Genomic DNA, 10,894 nt, shown 5'->3' with positions numbered 1-10,894 from the left:
CCGGCTACTGTCAGACAGCTCCGGGGGCGCCTCCAGCCCCGGGTTTGCGGCGCAGGAGGGGGACAGGGCAGCCCCTCGGCACGGGGACTGACCGAGCCTCCTGCTCAGACGAAGGACGGGCCCTGTCTCTCTGCTCAGGCAGCGATCGCCATCGGAACAGCGCGGCCAGGGCAGAGCTGCAGCTCCCGCCGGGCAAAGGCCCCCCTCACCCTCCTCTGGGCGCCCCCCACCCCTCACGGCCCGCAGCGCTCCTCCCGCGCCGGGGCGGGGCCGGGCCAGGCGGGGGGCGGAGCGGGGCGGTCCCGCAGCGCCGGGGCGGAGCCGCCGCCCGCGCTATAAAGGACGAGCCTGGGCAGCGCTCGGCTGTGGGGATCGCTGCGAGAGCGGGACGGGGACGAGAGGGAAGGGAAGAGCTCAGCGGGAGGGAAGCACGGCGAGGAGCGGAGATGGAGCTGTTGCGGAACATCGCCCACCCGCCGGGTGGCGGAGCGAAGGGCTGCGAGGGGGCGCCGGGCAGGGCGGGCGGCGAGGCGCGACGGAGGAAAGCGGAGGAGCAGCCGCACCCCGCCGCCGCCTCCGAGGTCTCCCGGATTATAACCGACCCCACGACCGGGAAGCGCTACTGCCGCGGCAAGGTGCTCGGAAAGGTAATAGCCGCGGCGGAGCCCCCCCCAGGGGCGGTGCGGGGGGTGCCGCGGAGCCGGCTCCGAGCCCCGCGAGACGAGTCGCAGCGCCCCGAGTGCCTCCCGGGGCCGCGCCGAGTGCGGGAGAAGCCTTCGAAGAGGCTTCGTAGGAAGCCTCGGGGGAACCTTCGAAACCGACTTCCACGTTGCGTGCGGGGACGCGGACCCGCAGACGGGTCTCGGTTTTATCGCCTGTTTTTGATCGAATCGCCCTGCGCGAAGGAAGTTGTGCTTCTTGACTAATCCGTGATTTGGTGAATGACTAAGTGCGGGACTTCATTCATACCGGTCATAATTGTCTTTTTTTTTTTTTTTCTCGTGTGTCTCTCTAGGGTGGATTCGCCAAGTGTTATGAGATGACAGATTTGACAACAAATAAAGTTTATGCTGCAAAAATCATTCCTCACAGCAGAGTAGCAAAACCTCATCAAAGGGAAAAGGTGTGTGTGTGCATGAATCGCCTTCCTCCCCCTCCCCCGAACTCTCTTTGTGCTGGATTGCCCAGCCTTTCCCTCTAAGTGGTTCTCGTAGCTCAGCTTTGTGATCAGCTTCTGGTGTGCTCGGCTTCGTGGATGCAAGACTAACCACTTTCCCCACCCTCTGCTTCTTGTTTCTGCAGATTGATAAAGAAATTGAGCTGCATAGAATGCTTAATCATAGACATGTCGTGCAGTTTTACCACTACTTTGAAGACAGAGAGAATATTTACATTCTTCTGGAATACTGCAGTAGAAGGGTGAGCATCAGCTGGAAGAAATCCAGTATTTACTTACCTGGAATCTGCAATTAAAATTTAAGTGTGTGATTTGTAAAAGGTATTTTTTATGGCTTCTTTAGCTGTCATTTCATCGTGCATTGATTTACTTTAGCTTAAGGTAAACCTTGCGCATGAATGTTCAGTGACGTCTCTGCCTTTGTTTTTCCTCTGCAGTCAATGGCTCACATCTTAAAGGCGAGGAAGGTATTGACAGAGCCAGAAGTACGATACTACCTCAGGCAAATTGTGTCAGGGCTGAAGTATCTTCATGAACAGGAAATCTTGCACAGGGATCTTAAACTAGGTAAGTTCTGTACCTCACCGACTACAAAACACACTCCTCCAGCCCTGTCAGCATTGTACCGCTTTACACTTCTATGGTGATAGCTTAATTATTAGAATCAGTTCAGTCTGCCTTTACAGTGGAAACTTGGAGTGCTTAAGGGATGACATTAAGCATTCCTACATTAAAAAAAAAAATAAATCTTGGCTAGCTTCTGGCTTTGAACTAAGCATGACTCAGCACCTGTGGCAAACGCATTCCTACCTTGCAAGAAAAGGACTAACTGGAATTTCTTTGTCTACTAGGTAACTTCTTCATTAATGAGAACATGGAACTGAAACTGGGTGACTTTGGCTTGGCAGCTAGGCTGGAACCGCTGGAGCACAGGAGAAGGTAGGGGCATCAACAAATGTTGTCTAGTTAGTCTACTACTAATCAAAACCAAATTCATTTAGAAATGAGAAATCTTGTTCCATAGCAAAAGCTAATTGTTTCTGGGATCAAGATTTCCCCTTCCAGAAAACAGGCTGCAGAAAACTTCTGCTTTACTCTGAGCACTTGAATAATAGCAAATACCAGAGGCATTTGCTTTGGTTGATGAATAATGTAGATATGAGTCTCCTATTTATGTATCATGAAGATACCATGAAACACATCTACACTATTAGCGTTTGTACAGCTTGTCTCTAGGAGTCTTAAGTTCTTGTCAGAACTTGAGAGGAAAACCTGCCCTATGAAAAATAGCTTCTCTTTTCTTCCTATACAGACTACTAACGAGTTCTGTGGCCTCTTTGATTTACAGAACAATATGTGGCACGCCAAATTACCTTTCTCCAGAAGTCCTTAACAAACAAGGGCATGGCTGTGAATCTGACATCTGGGCCTTAGGCTGTGTAATGTAAGTATTTCACTGCCTTTGAAATGAAGTATTTTTATCACTGGTTTTGGCTTTTAAGGGTTCAAAGGGAATGCAGCACTGCATCAGTTTGCAGGCCTTTTATATATGCCTAACGCAAGTGCAGAAATGCTTAATCTTAGGAGACAGACAAGGCCTTTTCAGTAGTTGTAGGTGACTGTTGTGGGTATGTAAAATAAAGTTGGTTTCCTTTGCTTTTAAACAGGTATACAATGCTACTGGGAAGACCTCCGTTTGAGACTACAAATCTTAAAGAAACATACAGATGCATAAGGGAAGCAAGATACAGCCTGCCTTCATCTCTCTTGGCACCTGCAAAACACTTAATAGCTAGCATGTTGTCAAAAAATCCTGAAGATCGGCCCAGTTTGGACGAAATAATTCGACATGAATTTTTCTTACAGGTTTGTATTTTCTAGTGTTCCAGCTGAAAAAATATCAACCCTAAAAATGCACACTGTGGTCTAAAAACTATTTTCTGAATCTCATTTCCACAGGGCTTTACACCCGATAGACTTTCTGCTAGCTGTTGTCACACTGTTCCCGATTTTCATTTGTCAAGTCCTGCTAAAAATTTCTTCAAAAAAGCAGCTGCTGCTCTTTTTGGTGGTAAAAAGGATAAAGCCAGATACTTCGACTCACATAGTAAGTGGATTATAGCTATGCTTGAAACTTGTCTCTATGCCATCATGTCATGCTATTGATGTACAGATATGAGATAGCAACAGAGCACTTGTATTTATGTCTTGGAGCTTTCATGCATTAGGTTTGACCTCTTTATTAAGTAGAGGTGTTAGCCTGCAACTTGGGCCAACTTACATAAGTAAATGCTTCTTACAGCATACTGACAATCTATATTGCCTGTGTGTTAAGTTTGTCAAAAAACTTAACCTTTTATGATTGTATATAATGGCACAGCTATTCTGCAAGGCTATAGCATGTTTAGAAGAAGCTATTGGAGGGAGACAGTGTGCTTTCTGAAGCTCTTATTAGGCTTTCTGTAATTGAACAATAGTTCCAGAGACAGTATTAAAGTGTTTTTTATTATGCTGTTACAGACAGACTAGCTAAAGAAGATGAAGAAATCTACAAGCTCAGGCATGATTTGAAGAAGACATCGATAACGCAGCAGCCCCACAAACACAGAACGGATGAGGTAAATGCAAGTGCGGTTCAATTCAAATCCAATCACAGTTGGGTGGAGTAGCTATAATTAAATTATTTTTGACTTGGATATCAGAGCCAGGGCTGTACGCAGCATAATCAAGCTTAAATGATTAGCAGACTTGCTTTAAGAGGGCTTAACCAAGCTTCACCACAGTATGGTAGCCTTTGTAGGGAGACTATCAATTTTGGCTTTTGAGTAATTATAGCATCTGCCTAGACTGCGTTGTTGTCTGTGTGGTAACTTGTCTGCCAAGTGCTCTTTCCCATGTTCGAAATACAGAGCTTCAGTTCACGATTAACTAGGACTTCTTAAAGAATAAATTACTGAGATCTATCTCCTACCATTTAGTGTTCAGACCTGCACACAGCTGTTTTCCTGCTAGGGCAGGAGAACAGAAGACTGAATAATAACTTGTAAGATGCAAATTGGAGATCTAAAGAATGGAAAGACCTGGTGTGTTTCTTTGAGTTTAGTCCAACATAATCTTTTTATACTTGCTGGAAACATTAATACCAGTTTTCTTAGAATATAGTGTTTGTTGTGAGACAGGAGAGCCATGCAAAACTTGTGTATATGTCTTGGCTTGTGTTATGTTTGATGTCTACATGTCTGACTTGTCTTCTAGGAGATCCAGCCTCTTGTCACAACAGTAGCGAAGCCAGGAGCATTACCAGAAACAAAGCAGATTGGAGACTCTATTCGGATGATAGTCAGAGGAACTTTGGGAAGCTGCAGCAGTAGCAGTGAATGTAAGTGCAGCAAAATTTAATCTCTAATTATAAATCCCACCTTTACTTTCTTTGTATCTAAAGCTTGAAACAAACAACTGCCTTCCTTCCTGCCTCCTAGTTTTGCTCTAAGTGTTAATAGTCAATGTTTTGGAACAGTTATGGCTTTACAGTTTTAAAGGCCAAACCTCTTAAAATTACAGTCTAGTTAACTGAAAGATGTAGAAATAAAGCTCTCTGTGTCCTCTTATCAGTCTAATCCTTCTCTTTCAGGCCTGGAGGACAGTACCATGGGAAGCGTTGCTGATACAGTTGCAAGGGTATTGCGAGGATGTCTGGAGAACATGCCAGAAGCAGACAGCATTCCCAAAGAACAGCTGACAGCATCCTTTCAGTGGGTTACAAAATGGGTGGACTATTCCAACAAGTACGGCTTTGGGTACCAGCTGTCAGATCACACTGTTGGTGTCCTTTTCAATAATGGAGCACATATGAGCCTTCTGCCAGACAAAAAGTAAGAATGATTACAAACCAAACGATTCACTAAAGCACTTTAAACATCAAATACTTTTATTTCATCTCTAAACTCCTTTCTCCTCTTACAGGACTGTCCACTACTATGCTGAGCTGGGCCAGTGCTCTGTCTTCTCAGCTGCAGAGGCTCCTGAACAGTTCATTAGCCAAGTAACTGTACTGAAGTATTTCTCTCACTACATGGAAGAGAACCTCATGGATGTAAGTTCAGCACCTTCTGGATCTTGAGCTGTAAAATTGCACCAAATGTGAACTGAGTACTTATACTTATCTGCTGCTTTTCCTAGGGAGGAGATTTGCCCAGCCTAACGGATGTTCGCAGGCCCAGGCTTTACCTCTTACAGTGGCTTAAATCTGATAAAGCATTAATGATGCTCTTCAATGATGGCACATTTCAAGTAAGTTTGGTGGCATCACTGGAGAAAGGGTTTCTAAAATACTTTAATTCAATTAAACTATATAAGTGCCAGAACATGAGAGAAGTAACTCTCTCCTCTTTCGCAGGTGAACTTCTATCATGATCACACGAAAATCATCATTTGCAATCAGAGTGAGGAGTACCTCCTTACCTACATCAATGAAGACAGGATATCCACAACGTTTCGTCTTACAACTCTCCTGGTTTCTGGATGCTCGTTGGAACTAAAACACAGAATGGAATATGCTCTGAACATGCTGCTGCAGCGATGTAACTGAAAAGACTGACTCTGTTAAACCAAATGGAACCTCTTGTTCACTGTGAAATCTACAGTGGGGATAATATAGCTACTAGTATGTTGATGATGGATGTGTGGTGGTACGAAACCTTGACTGTCATAGTGTGCTGGGCACACATCTATTAGACACAAGCCTAAACTTTTATTGTTGGACTAAAATGGTGTGACAAGGAGTTCTTCGGATCGTAGTTTTCCTTGCTTCATGTGTGTGTTAAAGATAATTTTGACTTGAAGTTGGAGCAGAGTGTTACTGGTTACTCTGTAAGAGAGCATTTCTCATGGAGTTAAACTGTGAATATGCATCTGCAAAGGGAGGGAAGGGAGAGCTCCATTATTGTGGGATAGCTGTAATAAGCAGCTTCTGGCTGCTTAACTGTGAACTATGGCCATACTTTTTTTTTTTCTTATTTTTCAAAAATACCCACACTTGTGGCTGGCAAAGTGCATTCCTTGTTAATAATTTTTTTTATTTATTACAGCCTAAAGTGAAGTATTTATTACACAACATTTTTTTTTTTGGACCTTGGCATTTTGAACATAAATCTGTTGGCAATAAAGAGAATGGAAATACAAAGCATCATTCTCCACTCTTTTTACAATATAATTTAACTTGCTTTGAATTACTAAAAACCTTGCAGGTCTGCTTTCATTATGCTGCTTTAAAAAAAAGTCTGTTACAGGCCAGGATATGCGTGTGGCAGGCTTTAATGCAGTCACATGCACTGATCTGCTGCTGCTACCTATACCACTGCCCCCAAAGTAACTGCTTATGCAGCTTGCTGAGTAATGATGCAGGCCTTGTCCTGGAGACTAAAACCCAAATGTTTTCCAGATATTACATCCCAGGACTGCTATTGATGTTTCACACTGATTCAAAAGAACGCTGTACTGATGGATGATGCTCGGTGGACAGTAGTTATGATAATGAGATGTATAAGCTGCTTCCCCTTACTTGCTGTGGAAGCATTGCTCTTACTCATCAACAAACTGAAGAAGACTGACACCTCGTTCAGAGAATGAATTGTCCACACCTATCATTGCCCCTCTGTTATCTGTCATAGTGTGTGTCTTTCTGCCCATAGTTAAATGGTTACCTCAGTAAAGTAAGGCCAAAATGGTGAGAAGATTAAAGCCTGACTTGATATGAACTTTAGGCTTACTCTACTGAGTTGGTAACATTAGACAACTGGAAGTGTTATTAAAGACCACATACCATTTATAGTATGCCATAAGTTCTCTGTAAAGTAGCTCGAAACAGCTGAGGACAGCATAGAGATGGCCTGCTGCTTGGTAAAATCCCATTGTCAGTAACTGTGCTTTTATTAGAGTTATTGCCTTCCTAAACTGAAGGCAATATCATTTGTCAGTTAAACTATGCAAATAATGGAATGATTGAGAATTTGTGACTCAGAGCAGGGGGGAACGTCAACTTGAGGGCTGGGCTTATTTCTCTCGAGATATTACATAATACCTGGAACTATGTAAACAGATAGCAGTCTTCAGGAAACTGCTCTGATGCAGCAGGAAGCAGTAGTTCAATCACTTATTTGGATTAATCTTTGCATAACTGAATGAGGTCTGTTCTGAAAGGCAGATCTCAGTTGTCATCAGTATCTCAAATCACGTGAATGCAAGGAACTGGCAGTCAATGTAATAAAGTACAAAGTAAACAAACTACAGGTGTCAAGCCAAAATAGTGAGCAGAGGAGGTATCTCTGGCTCGTTTCATCTTACTGCAAGTGTGTTTAAGTGTGATTGTTTTCTTCGTATTGAATACCATGCATTAGGTAACATTGATTTACTTCTTAAGTCTAGACAGGAAGACCTAGTTGAGTTCTTCAGATGGATTCATTAATGTAACTCTAGGCAGCTCGGTGAAGTTAAATATATACTTGCTATAGTGAGGAGAATAAACTTCCCAGCTGTCTACTTTCTCCAAGAGATAATGATTGATTTTATTCCTGGGAGGCCATGACTTACTTAATTCTGCAGCACACATACAGCCACTGTTGAGCCCTTTTCTCTTAAAAAGTAAGATCTCCCTTTATGTTTACGACACCAGTAAGCATACAGTTTGTGTGCATTTGAAACACAAAAATTACCTTAGCTATAATTCTTCACTTCTTCAAATGGAAGACCAGTTACTTGTTTGACAGTCTGTGTGCTGAAGAAATTAAAAAAAGCTTTACTTCGGCTGCTATAATTTCTTTGAGTATCAAAATCATCTTTCTATGGCTGAGATTCAGGCTGGTGTAAGCGAAAATCTGACCTCAGGCATAAGGTTTTTAAAAGTGGGAGTAAAGTCCCCTAAATCCTATTGCCAGATGCTAGTTCGTTGTGGACAGTGGTAATGCACCTCACTCAAATAAAGTTAAATGAATCAGTTATTTGTATGCAATGTGTATGTGTGGATGCCTGGTGCTTTCTAAATACTCCTGTATCTTTCTGGTTAGTGCTCTGTGTTCCTACCTCACTTTTTTAATTTCATAGAGCAAGAGAGGTGTTTAGATCAGGTTAAGGAGAAGCACCCATTTTGAAATACACTTACCTCTGCCTTAGTCCTTCAGCCCAAGGAGGGAAAGCTGCTTTAAAATATCTAATATAAAAACTTGCATCTGGAACAAAGGTTCTGAAATTCTTTCCCAGGGTGGATCCTGACTTAAATAAGACACTGTAGTATGCTAATTGACCTCCTTTACCCAATCACGTAACACCCCTATTGTAATTCTGTGTATGGGAAGATTAATGTTGGAAAAGTACTCGTCCACTCCTCTATATAACAAACGTCTTACCTTCCCTTGAAAGAAAGGTATATAGTCTGGATTTTATGCTTGCCATGCAGTGATCCTAATCTTTTCTTGAAAATAAGAGAAAACACAACACAAGAGTTTAGTTTAGGAGCTTATATACTTGAATGAGTATGTGGGGATTAAAGGATTAGGTGAAAGTTAACACATAGCTTTCTCAGGTATGAGTGATGGACACAGGAGTTAACATTACCAAGAAAAGAAAGATCTCTCTCACTCTTGACAAAACATCTTTATCAAATTTTTAAATCTATTTTTGCAAATAGATGTATGTACTTGAGCAGCCCAGTGTGCTAACCTGCCAATAGCAAACAAGTCAAGGAAATGATTCAAATAGGTCATGCTTCAATGTTAACGTAATGTATTACCCAGTGATGCCACTAGTCACTGAGGTTTTCAAGAGCATTCTGTAATGCATTTAAGGTGTTCTGAGAGAATTACATTTCATTAAATCACTTCATATACTGTATAAGGTAAAAAAAAAAAAATTAAAAAAATTGAGAGTATGCTACTCTGCAATATTGAAAAAATTTTCTGACATTGTTCAGGTTACTTAGGAAACAAGAAGAAGATTCATTCACTTTAAAGCTATTTCACTATTCCTGAAAATAGTTAGGTTGGAGAATGATCCTTTAGCTGCCCATCTGTAACTGTGAATGTCCTGCCTCAGGTGGATTCTAAATGTAAATGTGAAATTTAACAAGAAACTTACAGGTTTTTTTAAGGTTACTATGATCCCCCAGCTAGGTGCATAGCCAAGGAATCAACCAGAATCATGCATGGCATAGACCGTAGCTTTGTTCTTTTTATCTGTTTTTGTACTCTTTATACCTTATTAACATCAATACTGGCAGAAATATCTTTGGTTGAATGGCCACTATGTTAGACCAATGCATAAAAATTAAGATTTTAAACTCCATTTAAATATGCAGTATTGGAAACAAATATCACAGTTCACCAGTATTTGGATATTACTATAAGAGAATGTAAAGATTTAGACTCTGGGATTTATCCAAGTAGATTATCTTCAGTATGGGAACAAAATTGATTTGAAAGATTCTATTAGAATTAGGCTAAGTTTGAAACTGTTGGTTTTCTTCTCTGCCATGTAATCATGGGAAAAAAAACAATTTAAGTTGTCCTTATGATGTAAATGTGATCTCAAAAGGAGTATTGTATTGTCTTGATTGACAATTTACTGCTCTTTCCTACTTATTATTTAAAGAAACACCGTAACTGTCACGATGTGAACATAAAAGAGATAATTAAATCAACAGTATCTTTCACAGACACACTATTGGTACCAAACTGGCCTAGAAAAGGAGTTATGAAACACTTTTTCTTCAGAGGTTAAAAAGCAGTAAGGTACTTTACAGTTGCCACCACAAAGTCATCTGAGTTGGATGAACTAAATGAACTCTCCAGCACTTTGCCAGAATGTAGTGCTGCTTTCTCTTGTGGCAAGCCAGAAATTAAAATTACTCCATGCTCTGTCTTCCTTACTTATCTTGAATGATCGTGAAAATGACTGCTTATTTTCCATCGATAATTTCAAAAGCCAGATAAAAGAGAGGGTGGAACAGTGTTCTCTGTCAGTGAGTGGGTGGGTGGATGAGTGTCTCTCCGCACACTGAGACTATTAGGCAGAGATGGACAAAAGAAAATGGAGGAAAATGGTTGTTGGCCCAGAGTGCCAAACATGCATGATGCTTCCTTGCTTTTCACCAGCCTTTCCCAGTGACTTCAGCACAACCTCTGTTGTCTTCGCAGCAGAGAATAAGCCTAATCTCTCTCCTGACTTGCTGGACTTAGTCCAGAGAAATGCCATATTCTGACTGTGGATATTGAATGAATAAGTAGTTCAGATTAAAATTCTTTATAGTTCAACCACTTTCTTTTTTTTAAAAAAAGTTAGATACTTACTCAACACTGTATTTAGTCTTTTACTACTATTAATACTAGAGGTCTCAGCTAATCCTTCTTCTCTTCCTGGAGACCTCATTTCTATCTTCCCTCTGTGTTCTTTTTTCTCAAGATCCCACATTGAGGAGTAAACTCCAGTTCATTTCAATTTCTTACCTGGATTTAATATCTGTGGAGTTGATCACCTATCATATAGCTAGGTCTTTCTAGACAAAGATGACGCCAAGGTGCGCTTGTTATTGAAATAACCCTAGTCATCTTGGACTTAATTCCTGTGGTCCATTCTTCTGAGGGACTCAGTTCACATCAAACGACCACCACATCAACATTATTAACAAGATAAGTAAAAGCAGCTTTGAAGTAATCTTCTCAGTCTTAC

The 10,894-nt window shown here is 41.6% G+C and overlaps 1 protein-coding gene across 1 annotated transcript; it reads left to right on the top strand.

The window, feature by feature from the left end:
- Positions 1–373: 373 nt before the first annotated feature.
- Positions 374–8,921, top strand: PLK2 (polo like kinase 2). Its single transcript, XM_054055096.1, has 14 exons — positions 374–647; positions 1,016–1,123; positions 1,303–1,419; positions 1,615–1,744; positions 2,029–2,116; positions 2,526–2,621; positions 2,845–3,043; positions 3,137–3,284; positions 3,698–3,795; positions 4,433–4,556; positions 4,809–5,049; positions 5,141–5,270; positions 5,357–5,467; positions 5,574–8,921. Exons 1-14 carry the CDS (start codon positions 447–449, stop codon positions 5,763–5,765), a joined length of 1,983 nt encoding a protein of 660 aa, XP_053911071.1. The 5' UTR covers positions 374–446; the 3' UTR covers positions 5,766–8,921.
- The last annotated feature ends 1,973 nt before the right edge of the window (positions 8,922–10,894 follow it).

Source organism: Cuculus canorus, chromosome Z (assembly GCF_017976375.1).
Source record: "Cuculus canorus isolate bCucCan1 chromosome Z, bCucCan1.pri, whole genome shotgun sequence".
NCBI classification, from domain to species: Eukaryota; Metazoa; Chordata; class Aves; order Cuculiformes; family Cuculidae; genus Cuculus; species Cuculus canorus.
Note: the sequence above shows the minus strand (reverse complement) of the source record. Positions and strands in the feature narration are given on the sequence as shown.